General features: G+C 42.3%; 1 protein-coding gene across 4 annotated transcripts in view; it reads right to left on the bottom strand.

The window, feature by feature from the left end:
* The window catches only part of agbl1 (AGBL carboxypeptidase 1), a 249,996-nt gene that overhangs the window by 89,923 nt on the left and 145,299 nt on the right, over window positions 1-14,774 (bottom strand). For all 4 annotated transcript variants that reach the window (XM_073033207.1, XM_073033206.1, XM_073033209.1 and 1 more), the window contains one exon: window positions 12,780-12,956. In XM_073033207.1, the coding sequence (XP_072889308.1) occupies window positions 12,780-12,956 (177 nt within the window). The remainder of the gene's footprint in view (window positions 1-12,779; window positions 12,957-14,774) is intronic.

Raw genomic sequence — 14,774 nt, 5'->3', positions numbered from 1 at the left:
GAGTGCTCTCCACCATACATTTGTAGAAATTAGTGAATGCTTTTGGTGACATACCAAATTTACTCAAACTACTTATGAAATTTGGCTGCTGTCATGCCTTGTTCGTAGCTGCAGTGATATGTCGGGTCCGCTTTAGATCCTCAGAGATATTGACACCCAGGAACTAAATCTTCCCTCCTACATAGTTCTCCATTTTTCTATCGCCCATGTGCCTGTCAAAGATCAGTCTAACCCTTCCCTCCTGCATAGCTCTCCATGCGCCTATCTAAGAGTCCTTAAATGTCCCTAAATTATCTGCCTCTACCACCACCCCACCGGATCATCCAACACACTGTGTAAAAAATATTACCTCTGGCATTCCCCCAAACTTTCCTCCAATCACCTTAAAATTAGGTACCCTTGTATTAGCCATTTCCGCCCTGGAAAAAAGTCTCTGGCTATCCAAATAAAGTGATGAGTTATTCTCAGGAAACCTGATAAAAGATAAAATCTTATGTTAAGAAGTCTTTAAATAAAACCCGGATTGGTTCCTTAATTAGTACACTCTGTCATTATTGGGGAAGTCAGTGCTAGATATAGTATTGAAATAGAACTTAGAGGAGAATGTAAGATGGGTTGGACATTTGAACACTGTAGTGACATGTTCAGTTTTACTTACGTGCATCTTGTAACGGATAAAGTCTCGAAGCAGACTTTTTGAGTTTCATGCATTTAAAATAAACATTATCCTGTGCTTCAGGAGTGGAGCGGTCTACGGGCTGGAACAGGGACAGGTTTTGGAGCTTTAAGGCACAGGTTTTTGCCTTAAATTTATTGTTGAAGTTATTGGAACTGAAATCCAGTAGAAAAGAAAGTGGCAGTAGCTGTGGCCAAGTCATTATTTTTAAAACTGAGATATATAATACTTTGATGGTTCTAAAGCTGCTCCCAGAGTTCCCATCTTCGGAGCCATTAGTTCTGCCAAACGTTGATGCCAATAAGTCAATGGCTGTTACGGTGCCAGTTAATCAACCCTCAATTATAATTGTGAATACTGGAAGCTGTTAATAAACACTGGCACATTATCCAACAGGCACTATTATAATAATAAATTCAGATGAAGCTGATAAAATGAGGTTGTATGGACTAACTGCCTTTGCTGGGAATCTACGTCAGATCAATATGATAAAAAATGGATTGAATATCAAGTTCTTGTGCAGCACGGTGCCAATGTTCATACACCACACGAGGCAGCAGCATGACCTCAAACCGTTAAGTATGATGTGGTCGAAAGACTCATCTGATCATTGAGCACTGTGCTCACAACACGCTAGGTGTGTCCGCAGAGGATGCAGCTTGAATTGTGAGATCCTGCAGTCGGTGCCGTCTACAAGTTTGCTGATGATACAACCTTGCTGGCAGGATCCCAGATGGAGATGAGAGGACATATGGGAGCAAGATATACCACCAGGTTGAGTGGTGTCACAGCAACAACCTCGCACTCAACGTCAGCAAGACCAAAGAGCTGATTGTGGACTTCAGAAAAGGTAAGATGGGAGAACACTAACAAATCCTCACAGAGGGATCAGAAGTGGAGAGAGTAAGCAATTTCAAGTTCCTGCGTGTCAATATCCCTGTGAATCTAACCTGGTCCCAACATAGCAATGCAGTTACAAAGAAGGCAAGACAGCGGCTATACTTCATTAGGAGTTTGTGGAGATTTGGCTTGTCACCTAAAGCACTTGAAAAGTTTTACAGATGTACCGTGGAGAGCATTTTGACAGGCTGCATCACTGTCTGGGATGGGGTGGGGGTGGGGGGGGGGGGCTCTGCATAGGATTGAAAGAAGCTACAGAAAGTTGTAAAGTTATTCAGCTCCATCATAGGTACTAGGTATCCAAGAATCCAAGGAGCAGTGCTTTAGAAAGGCGGCACCCATCACCCAGGGCATGCCCTCTTCTCATTGCTACCATCAGGAAGAAGGTGCGGCGTCCTAAAGGCACACACTCTCAGCGATTCAGGAACAGCTTCTTTCCCCTCTGCCATCTGATTTCTAAATGGACATTGAGCCCATGAACATAACCTATGTTTTCCTTATTTCTTTTTTGTAGTATTTATAATTAAACTATATATATATAGCCTATAAAAAGTATTCACCCCCCCCCCCCAGAAGTTTTCATGTTTTATTGCTTTACAACATTGACTCAAAGTGGAATTAATTTGGCTTTTTTGACATTGATCAATAGAAAAGGACTCTTTCATGTCAAAGTGAAAAGAGATCTCTACAAAGTGACCTAAATTATTTATAAATATAAAACACAAAATAATTGATTACATAAGTATTTACCCCCTTCAACTCAGTGTTTAGTAGATGCACCTTTGCCAGCAATTACAGCCTTTCGACTGTGTGGATAGGTCTCTGCACATCAGGACACTATAATTTTCCCCCATTTTTCTTTACAAAACTGCTCAAGCTCTGCCAGATTGCCTGGGGATCGTGAGTGAACAGCCCTTTTCAAATCCAGCTACAAATTCTCACTCTGACTTGGCCACGCCAGGACATTACTTTGTTGCTTTAAGCCATTCCTGTGTAGCTTTGGCTTTGTGCTTGGGGCCATTGATTTGCTGGAAAACAAATCCTCTCCCAAGCTGCAGTTCTCTTGCAGACTGCCTCAGGTTTTCTTCCATTATTTCTGCATTCATTTTACCCTCTACCTTCACAAGCCTTCCAAGGCCTGCTGCAGTGAAGCATCCCTACAGCAAGACACAGCCACCACGATGCTTCACCATAGGGATGGTGTGTATGTTGTATGGTGTTTGGCTTATGCCAAACATTATCATTTAGCTTAATGGCAAAAAAGCTTAATTTTGGTTTCATTAGGCCATAGAATCTTCTTGCAGCTGACTTCAGAGTCTCGCACATGCCTTCTGGAAAACTCCAGTTGAGATTTCATCTGGGTTTTTTCAATAGTGGCTTTCTCTTTGCCACTTTCCCATAAATCTGCGACTGGAGAATCACCCTGGCAACAGTTGTATGCACAGTCTCTCCCATCTCAGTCACTGAAGCTTGTACCTCCTCCAGAGTTGTCACAGGTCTCTTGATAGCCTCCTCCTTGCATGGTCACTGAGCTTTTGAGGATAGCCTGCTCCAGGCAGATTTACAGCTGTGCTATATTCTTTCCAGTTCTTGATGATTGACTTAACTGTACTCCAAGGGATATTCAGTGACTTGGAAATTTTCTTGCTTCCATCTCCTGACATGTGCTTTTCAATAACATTTTTTGCAGAGCTGCTAAGAGTGTTCTTTTGAATTCATGGTGTAGTTTTTGCCAGGATACTGACTCACTGGCAGTGAGTCTTTCCAGATACAGGTGAATTTTTACTACAATCAATTGAAACACCTTGACTGCACATGGGTGATCTCCATTTAACTAACTACGTGACTTCTAAAACCAATTGGCTGCACCACTGAAGATTTAGTGTGTCATATTAAAGGGGGTGAATATTTATGCAATCAGTTATTTTGTGTTTTAGATGACATTGTAGAGATCTGTTTTCACTTTGATAAGATAGTCTTTTTCTGTCAATCAATGACAAAAGACTTTTTATAGGCACTGTACGTAAGTACATAAGCACACACACACACACATATACCATATATATTTACTGTAATTAGTTTATTTATTCATTTTCTTCATTTATCATGTATTGCTTTGTACTGATTCTGATTCAGTGAAAGTTGCAGACGCAACATTGCAGTAATTCAACTACTTTCAGAGTTTTTGACAGAGGACTCCACAAACTGTGACTGAAGCATTAGCAATTCACAGCTTTGGTCTTCCTCTATAGCAGTGAGAAACACACTCACTAAATGCTGGAGAAAATTCAGTAGGTCAGGCAGCGTCTATGGAGGAGAATGAACAGTTGACGTTTCGGGTCAAGAGCCTTCACCAACCCAAGAGATTCTGCATATGATGTAAATCCCAACACATCGATGCAGCTATAAAGAAGGCAAAACTGTGGCTATATTTCATTAGGGGTTTGTGAAGATTTGGTTTATCACCAAAAACACTCGAAAACTTTTGCAGATGTACTGTAGAGAGCATTCTGACATCACTGTAGGGTATGCGGGTGGCTACAGCACCGGATTGAAAGAAGCTGCAGAATGGTGTAAAATTAGTCATTTCCATCTTGGGTAATATCCAGGACACAAAATGCTGGAGAAAACTCAGTAGATCAGGCAGCATCTATGAAGGAGAATAAACAGTTGATGTTTCAGGACGAGGCCCTTCATCAACACAGAAGGTCCAGCAGATTGCTGGAAATCCAAATCAACACACACAAAATGCTGGAGGAACTCTGCAAGTCAGGCAGGTTTATGGAGGAAAATAAACAGGCACCGTTTCAGGCTGAGAACCTTCATCAGGACTGGAAGGGAAGGGGCAGAATCCAGAGTAAGATGGTGGTGGAGAGGATGAGTACAAGCTGGCAGGTAATAGGTGAGCCCACCTGAGGGGGCAGTTGGGCAGGAAGCAGTAAGAATCTGGGAATTGATAGGTGGAAGAGAAAAAGGGCAGAAGGAGGAGGAATCTGCTAGGAGTGGACGGTGTACTATGGAATAAAGGGAAGGAGGAGTACAGCAGAGATATTCAGTCTACTTGCCTGAGGGGCCGCGCTCTGTTGTCGAGTATTAACATGAGCTCCACCCATGTAAATAACATCCCACGTATTCAATTATAAATTTGATACCAGATATCTGATGGGAGTGCAATCTGGAATTGCAGTCCATACTCTGTTATGACTGATTTCCACACGGTCAAGTATTTATCAAACATATTCCAATTAAAAAAATGTAATAACTGTTTAAATAAACCAATTAATTAATTAATTAACTTCATATGGCTCATGGGCTGAGGGTTCAAATTCCACTGTTTGACTGTCTGTCAGTGGGTTCAGACATGGGTCACGAGGGTCTGTCGATTCTAGAACATAGTGTAACTTTGCTTAGACTTACTTTATTTACATTACTCTTGCAGATCTACTTTGAGAATGCCTTCAGGTGCAGCTGAAGACAATTACTTCTTATTTTCCAAATTAAGTTTACTACATAAGGGAAAGGGATGCTTTAAATCAAGGGTTCCCAAACATTTTTTTTTTAATGCCATGGACCCTTACCATTAACTGAGGGGTCCATAGACCCAAGATGGGGAACCCCTGCTTTAAATTGTTTCCCATCCAGCATACCTCCAAACCTGACAAAATGCTCAACAATTGATGGTAACAATAGTGCAGTTACCAGAGCGAACACTCCTGACCTCTGGTGCTCTCTGTGTAGAGTTTCAACATTGTCGCTGTGACTGGGAGCCTTTCCTATTGGTGTTCCAGGTGCCTTCCACATCCCAAACATAGTTTCCGGTGGGCCGAGGGTTTATCCTTTTATCACCCACTGGATCACTTGGTCTGGCACTCTCATTTGCCACCCACATTCAAAAACTCCGAGGGAAAGTTGGCTCTCACAATTCTCTATTGAAAAAATTAGCAGGCACGAAATGAGGTTGTCAATGCTCCCACACTTAGATCAAATGCCCTAGCACTCTGCTATGCACCTGCAGAATTCTGTGCACCTGTGTGGGGCAGATCAGCCCACTCCCACCTGATTTAGCTGACACTGACCTGCTCAACATCAACCAAACAACACTGGATTGGCTGGCTGTCTGGTGTGGCAAGCTATGATGATCTCAAACATGTGTGGCCTGGCAGATTAATTAACCAAGGTAAGTTTTGCTTCACGTGCAGATGAGTGGTGGAATCTCGTGAGGAGTTGGTGGGAATGATAAATGTGTTAGGGTAGGATTCATTTAAAAATTAATTTAAATTAAATTAATTTGATTTAAAAATGGACGTACACTTGCCTGTCCAAGATGGCGCTGGCAACTTACAGCAACATCTTGCGGGCAACTCACAAAACTAGTAGATACTATTTGTTGTTGTTCAGTTGTTAAATTGAGTCCAACTCCTCGTGACCTCAAGGACAGGGTTTTCATGGCAAGATATGGAAGATATGGAAGATTGCCAGGCCTTTCTTGGTATGTTGGCATTCATAGCAAGAGGATTCGAGTACTGGATGAGGGAGGTTCTACTGAAGTTGTACAAGGCCTTGGTGAGACCACACCTGGAGTATTGTGTGCAGTTTTGGTCCCCTAATCTGAGGAAAGACATTCTTGCCACAGAGAGAATACAAATAAGGTTCACCAGATTGATTCCTGGGATGGCAGGACTTTCATATGAAGAAAGACTGGATCGACTAGGCTTATACTCGCTGGAATTTAGAAGATTGAGGGGGGATCTTATTGAAACATATAAAATTCTAAAGGGATTGGACAAGCTAGATGCAGGAAGATTGTTCCCAATGTTGGGGGAGTCCAGAACGAAGGGTCACAGTTTAAGGATAAAGGGGAAGCCTTTTAGGACCAAGATGAGGAAAAACTTCTTCACACAGAGAGTGGTGAATCTGTGGAATTCTCTGCCACAGGAAACAGGTGAGGCCAGTTCATTGGCTATATTTAAGAGGGAGTTAGATATGGCCCTTGTGGCTAAAGGGATCAGGGGGTATGGAGAGAAAGCAGGTACACAGTTCTGCGTTGGATGATCAGCCATGATCATGCTGAATGGCGGTGCAGGCTCAAAGGGCTGAATGGCCTACTCCTGCACCTATTTTCTATGTTTCTATGTTTTCCGTGCAGATACTGCTGTTGCCCTGGTTGGGGCTTGGCTGGGTTTGAACTCTGGACCATCTGAAGTCCAGAGCTGATGCCACTACACCACCAGCCAGCCCACTAGATACTACACTAGATATATAAGAAGTGTATTGGTGGGATGTACATTGTCCCATGATTGAGCTAGGATTAATCCCATGAGTGTGCTGGGCGGCACAACTCAAAGAGCTAGGAAGCACTATTCTGTGTTGTATCTCAATAAAAAATAAATATATATATTACTGAGCTGTGATTGCTGCAATCGGCAACCCATAATTTCCCTTGAGGAATGTACCTTTGAACTGTCTGAATGAACTGATGATTTTGCAGTGTCCTGGGGGAAGTGGAAAACTGAACTCTCAGGAATGGTAGAATGGCCGGGATGGGGGTGGAAGTCGACATTAGAAGATAAGCCTGTGCTCGGCTTTGTTACTCTCAGCTGGTTAAAGTGCTGAGCAAGATTAAAGTCGTTGAGGCCAAGAGCAGAAAATGAACAGGTGTTCAGCCTGCATTTGACTGGTCTCCTTGTATTCTTGCTACGACCACTGGGCGGGAGGTGCAGGATTCCTGGGAGCCACACTGCTCAGGTCAGGAGCAGTTGTTGTATTGTGGCCACTCAAGCTCCTGGACCAACTTCACTCGCCTCAGCGCGGAACTGGCTCTGCAGCCCATGAACTCACTTTCGGGGTCTCTGCAGTTTATATTCTATTTGTTATTTGTTTACTTTTTGAACTATTTGTGCAATTTGTCCTTTTTAGTACACTCGACGTGTGGCAGTCTTTGCTGTGTACAGTTTTTCGTGGATTCATTTGTGTTTCTTTGTTTTGAGAGTGCCTGCAGGAAGATGAATCTCAAGGTTACATATGGTACACATACTTTGGTAATATATCTGAACGTTGAACTAGGATGTCATTGAGCCAAAGTGTCTCTGTGCATATTCTTTGCCCTCTAAGGGTGTCCCTGATAAGATTGAAGGGGGGATCTTATTGAAACGTATAAAATTCTAAAGGAATTGGACAGGCCAGATGCAGGAAGATTGTTTCCAATGTTGGGGAAGTCTAGAACGAGGGGTCACAGTTTAAGGATAAAAGGGAAGCCTTTTAGGACCGAGATGAAGAAAAACTTCTCCACACAGAGAGTGGTGAATCTGTGGAATTCTCTGCCACAGGAAACAGTTGAGGCCAGTTCATTGGCTATATTTAAGAGGGAGTTAGATATGGACCTTGTGGCTAAAGGGATCAGGGAGTATGGAGAGAAATCAGGTACATGGTTCTGAGTTGGATGATCAGCCATGGTCAAACTGAATGGCAGTGCAGGCTCAAAGGGCCGAATGGCCTACTCCTGCACCTATTTTCTATGTTTCTAACCACCTGAGGCAAATGTAGGACCCTTCATGTATTTGAAGGAGTGGCCCATCATCTACTATGGATCTCCTGGCATAAAATGGTTGAGGAGAAAAAAATTAAAATCTGCAGATGCTGGACTTCTGAAATAAAACTGAAACACTCAGTTGGTCGGGCAGCATCCGTGGAAAGAGAAACAGAATCGTGGTCAGCCTATGTCAGAAGGATAGGGTTATGCTGAGTAGCCTGACTCTGCTTCTCCTCAAGCAACTTCTGACAGTTGATCGAAAGTTGGTGTTTATTCAGAATTTGGATTATCATTCCAGTGGATCCAGCAAAGCTCCTCCAATTCCAGGATGCCAGATGCCCATTCAGCTCAGTTTTACTCCACCCAGTTACTCTATCCCAAGGGTTAACCATCAGGCACTGCCAGCAAGGACGGAGATTCCTTCCTGTCCTTTTTCGATGAACACCGACTGTTCATTCATATCCATAGATGCTGCCTCATCTGCTGAGTTCCTCCCACGTTTTGTGTGTATTGCTCTGGATTTCCAGCAATTGCCGAATCTCTGGTGTCTCTGATAAATATCAAAGTTCAAAGTTCAAATTAAATTGATTATCGAAGTTTCGATATGTCACCATCCACAGCCCAAGAAAATGAATTACAGGGTTGTATATGGCGACCTACATGGACTTTGATAATAAACTTTGAACTTTGATATTTATTATAGACACAAGTGATTCTGCAATTGCTGGAAATCCAGAGCAACACATACAAAATGCAGGAGGAACTCAGTTGATGAGGCAGCATCTATGGAGAAGAATAAAAAGTTGGTTTTCATCAGGACTGGGAAGGAAGGCGAACGGAGGTAGAATAAGAAGCTGGGAGGAGGGAAAGGAGCACCAGTGGACAGGTGCTAGATGAGTCCAGGTGAGGGGGAAATTGTGTGGGTGGGGGAGGGGGATAAAGTGAGGAGCTGGAGGTGATAGTTGGAAGCAATAAAGGACTGAAAAAGAAGGAATACTGTATGATAGGTGAGGACAGAGGACCATGGGAGAAAGGGAAGGAGCAGGGGCACCAATATTTATTAATCTTCAAATAAAGCTCATGGAGGCACACCGATGTCCCTTCACCACACTCAAATGTGATCTAAGGCCCAAGGTTGGGAATTCATTCAGGGCACATGCTGATGGCATAGTCCCAATTCCAAGGCAAAATTCTGTTCCATAGTTCCTCACTCAACAGAAGGAAGTTGAGAGCTCTCTGTCATTTTTGAAGGTCATAAATCTGGTGAATCACAATGCAGCAGGAAACATTCCTTTAAAAGTGAAACAGTTTATTATCAGGTGGAGTACACCCTCGGGAGTAGATGAGATGACACCATCTGCCCGGTGCACATCCTATTCATTATTAATGGGCCATGTTCCTATCAAAACATCTCGGGAAGCGTAAAGAGTTATTGATAATGGTGTCTCCTGAGCCTCTCATTTTGATAGGAAGTGTAATTTTTCTGAACAAGGTATCGGTGGCAATGCTCAATAGAATAAGTGTTTCATTCATGTTCCTCCAATGAAACTATAATGGCTACATCAGAAGCCATCTGACTTTTTGTCCATGTAGATAATTGATGAGATATTGGAGGAAGTAAAGGTCTTCCCTTGGAGACCGGAGACCTTCCGACAACTTGCCATCCACATTCTTCCCAGGCAACTATTTCTAGACTGATGAGGAAATTTCAGTGCATTGTGTTTGAATGAGGGTAGTTCTGATGGATGAATACCATTCAGCCCATCTAAGCACAAAATAATCTAATATAGTAATCAATCATTCAGAGGGTTTCACCCCTAGTTCTCTGGTCAGGAATCATTTCATATGTAGATAGATCATCCTGTGCCTAAAGAAGTCAGTACTAAATGCACGTGTAGGAGCCATGTGTCTATCTTCTGTCTGTCTTTATTGTGTTTTGGGTTGAGCGTTTATTATGGGTTGTGGTAATTTGTCATGTGGGTTGGGTGTGGTAGAAGCAAAAGTGTATAGTCACATATTCACACTTTGTCATTGGTAGTTTTAATTTAGTTAGAGAGGGAGTGAACCAGGGAATGAATAGTTTTGTTGACCACTTAGTTACTCTCATTTCATTAGTCTCACTACTTTACACTACTTTCATTTGTTTATTATTGCCACAATAGGTCAATGGCAGACACAATCTCAATGGTTCTCCACACAGCCTTAGACCACCTGGACAACACAAACACCTATGTCAGGATGCTGTTCATCGACTATAGCTCAGCATTTAACACCATCGTTCCCACAATCCTGCCCTTTCCTCACTGTTACCATCAAGAAGGAGGTACAGGAGCCTGAAAGCACACACGCAGTGATCCAGGAACAGCTTCTTCCCCTCTGCCATCTGGTTCCATCATTGAACCCGTGAACACTACCTCACTTTTTTAATATATATTCTTCCTGTTTTAACACGATTTTTAATCTATTCAATATACGCATACTGTAATTGATTTACTTATTTTTTCTTTTTCTTCTATATTATGTATTGCATTGAACTACTGCCGCTAAGTTAAAAAATTTCACGACACATGCTGGGGATAATAAACCTGATTCTGATACTACATAAGATTGTTTGTTTGTGCTGGTTTCATAATAAAAGACTTTTTTCTTGACCTGCAACTCAGTTATTTGCAAGCAGGTCACACAAGTGTTAATTCCTTCACAGTCCCTCAGCAGTTTTGGTTCGTTTCTCAAGTAACCCCTACAGCATGGCTTTATCAAGCAATTTTCAGATTTACGATCCCTTAACCAAACCATCTGGCTTCTACCTTCGTAAAACCAGATCCTGGGTTAACTTCTTTCAAAATTGAAAAGCAACCGTTTTGCTAGTCTTCCCACATTGCTGCAGAGCCTGATCAATCTGCTCTCTCCCATCTCCAGTGTTAAAAATATTTCCCTTGCACTTAGGTTTGAAAAACTAAAGAGAAAAGCTTTCATTTAGCAAGTTCTTTTCAAAGCCTCGCCTATACACCTACTATAACACTTATGTGCAATGGAATGAATCTAACAGTACAGAAAATGCAGATTGCTGGCGTGAATTCCCCTACTCTTCCTTGTGATTCTTCTACAGGTGTTTCAGACAGAAGACAGAGCTGAGAGTGTAGAACAGTCCAGCTCAAGTACTGGCCCTACAACCCGTAATGTCTGTGCCTACCATCAAGCCAATTTAAACAATGCATATATCTGCACATAGTTTATATCTATTCATTCCTACCCATTCATGTGCCTCTCTAAATATCTCTCAGACGTTGCCATTGTATCTGCTTTCACCACCTTACCTGGCATCACATTCCAGGCAGCACAACTGTTGTGTAAAAAAAAACGTATTGTATAAACCACCTTTAAACTCTCCCCCTCTCCTTAAAGCTATGGTTTAAGTCTATGGGACAGCATGTTGGCTGAGCAGTTAGCGAATTCAGTTTACAGTGCCAGTGATGACCAATTGTGGTTCAATTCCTGCTGCTATCTGCAAGGAGTTTGTACATTCTCCGTGTGACCACGTGGGTTTCCTCCAGGTACTCCATTTTCCCACCACATTCCAGACACGTAGGGTTAGTAAGTTGTGGGCATGCTATGTTGGTGCTGGAACCATGGTGAGACCAATGTGCCACCCCAGCATATCTTTGGACTGTATTGGTGACTGATGTAAAACAACACAATTCACTCTATGTTTTAATGTACATGTGACAAATACAGCTAACCTTTACCCTTTAAGTATTTGTATTTCCACCCTTGGAAATAGACGCTATCTACCCTGTTTATGCACGTAATTTCGTATGTTTCTATTAAGAGTCATCCCCAGCTTCCAATGCTCTACTGAAAAAGATCCAACCTGCCCTTAAAGCTAATCCCCTGTAATCCAGGCAATATTCTGGTGAAACTCTTCAGAATGGGGAGCAGACTTATCCTCAGTTTAACGTCTCCAAAGAGTAGCACAACCAACAGTCCAGCACTAAACTGTCAGCCATTTTTTTTTCTGCCAAGTCCCAGAAATGAGATTAAACCCATGAGTGCTCCTATGGCCAACTTAAAAAGTGATTGGATCAGTATTGCACACAGTTTGAATGCAGCTTTCCCTCAGTGTTGTTCATGAATGTTGCTCTGCTCAATGATATCTTGAGCACTAAGATTCCCACATCTCTTTCAATATCATTCCTAGCCATGGACAGGTACAATTTCATTTCGTTTTCTTTTTAAATATGACCGAATCTTACATAATCTTCTGATCCTCCCTCACTTCTGCCCACTTGTACATTATTGGATTATGGAGTCATAGAACACAGAAGGAGGCCTTTCAGTACACAGTCTTTCTCCCAGGAGGGCAAAAACTAGCGGGCATAGATTCAAGGAGAGAGGACAAATATTGAGGGGTAACTTCTTCATGCAGTGGGTGGTGCATATAGGGACTGAGGTGCAAGAGGAAACTGTTGAGACAAGTATAGTCTGCCCTAAACAGTTATTCTACCCAGTCCCATTGACTTGCACTTGGACCATAACCCTTCATACCCCTTCCAATTATCATGTCCACTTTTTTTCTATTTTTTTTTTTGAAATTTTACATTAAGGTGCCCAAATTGGATTGATGAGCACCTCAATTAATGTGACTGGAGCAAGCAGCCACGAACTTTCACTCACATTGTACTTGCCCTGATCACAGCCGCAAAACGTGCTCTCCATGGTGTAGCTTCGGAGTATCCCAATCTCTCTCCAAACCACCACCCGAGCCGTGGCTTCCCGTGACTTCTGTACCAAGAAGCAGCAGCGACTGATGGTAAATGCGGGGCAAATCTTGTCCAGAACTCTGGGAATGTCCTACAGAAAAATGATTCAGATTGATAGGATCATGGAGTAATGTGGCACTTCAGCCCAATTCTAAGTTGTCCAGCTAATCTCATCCCATCAGCCTGTGTTTGACACGTATTCATTTAAACCTTTCTTAGGTACACATTGCCCAAGTGTTTTTTAAATGTGGTTATTGTACCTGCCTCAACAGGTTCCTCTTGTGCCTCTTTCCATATACGCACCACCCACTACATGAAAAAGTTGCCCCTCAGAGCTCTTCTAAATCTTTCTTCTCTCTTCTTAAATCTATGACTTCTAAGTTTTTTGATTTGCTTTCCCTGGGAAAATGACTGTGTGTATTTATGCTGTCTATGCTCTGCATGATTTTATACACACCTATAATGCCAATCCTTAGTTTGCATTGCTCCAAGGAATAAAGTTCTAGCCTGGCTAGCCTCTCCATATCACTCAGGCCTGGTTATATTCTCATAAAAATTCTTTGCACAAGTTCCAGCTAACTGATGTCTTTCCTATAACAGAGTGATGAAAATTGTACATAGTCCTCAGGTATAGCCTCAGCAAAGTCTTATACAACAGCAACAAAACATCCCAAATCCTGTAATCAGCACCCTGAGTGATGAAGGCCAGGGCCAAACACCTTCATCACTGCCATGTCTACTTGTGACAACAATTTCATCAGGAACTATGCACTTTTACTCATATACCTCTCTGCTCTTCAACACACCCCAGGACCCTACTGTTGACTATGAACCTCCCACCCTGGTTGGACTTCCAAAACTCCAACACCTCGCACTTATCTGAATTGAACACCATTTGCCATTCCTTTGCCCATATATCTTCCCGAACAAGAAACTCCTGTAATCCTTAGCCACCTTTTTCACTGTCTACATTGGTACCTGTCATTAGCAAACACGTACATTTTCAATTATATAATCATTTATAGTTTATTATCGCCACAATAGGTCAACGGCAGACACAACCTCAATGGCTCTTCACACGGCCATAGACCACCAAGACAATAGAAACACCTATGTCAGGATGCTGTTCATCGACTATAGTTCAGCATTTAACACCATCGTTCCCACAATCCTGCCCTTTCCTCACTGTTACCATCAGGAAGGAGGTACAGGAGCCTGAAAGCACACACGCAGTGATCCAGGAACAGCTTCTTCCCCTCTGCCATCTGGTTCCATCATTGAACCCATGAACACTACCTCACTCTTTTAATATATATTAATTTCATTTTTACACAATTTTTAATCTATTCAATATACGCATACTGTAATCGATTTACCGGTACTTATTTTTTTCTTTTTCTTCTTCTAGATTATGTACTGCATTGAACTGCTGCTGCTAAGTTAACAAATTTCACGACACATGCTGGTGATAATAAACCTGATTCTGATACTACATAAGATTGTTTGTCCTGGTTTCATAATCATTTATAGAAGTCATTACATAATTGATGAGCAACATTGGCACCAACACTATGGCACATGACTAGTGAAAAACCTTCAGTATGAGCAGCAAACTTCTACCATCATCATCATTTCAAATGTCTACTTAATTCAGTAACCAGCAAAGTAATTACGGTGTCTTTTCCATCTATTCCCTCCCAGCTTAACACATCATTCCATCTTTGCCTTTCCAACCACCTTCCCCCTCACCTAGTTTCACCTATCACCTGCTAGCATGTACACTTCATCTCCTCCCCTCAGTTTCTTCTGCCCCCTTCCTTTCCGGTCCTGATGAAGAGTCTTGACCCAAAATGTCAACCTATGTAGATGCTGCCTGATTTGCTGAGTGCCTCTGGATTTTTGTGTGTGC

The sequence above is a fragment of the Hemitrygon akajei genome, chromosome 30, assembly GCF_048418815.1.
Source record: "Hemitrygon akajei chromosome 30, sHemAka1.3, whole genome shotgun sequence".
Taxonomy (NCBI): domain Eukaryota; kingdom Metazoa; phylum Chordata; class Chondrichthyes; order Myliobatiformes; family Dasyatidae; genus Hemitrygon; species Hemitrygon akajei.
This window is presented reverse-complemented; position numbering and strand designations above follow the sequence as displayed.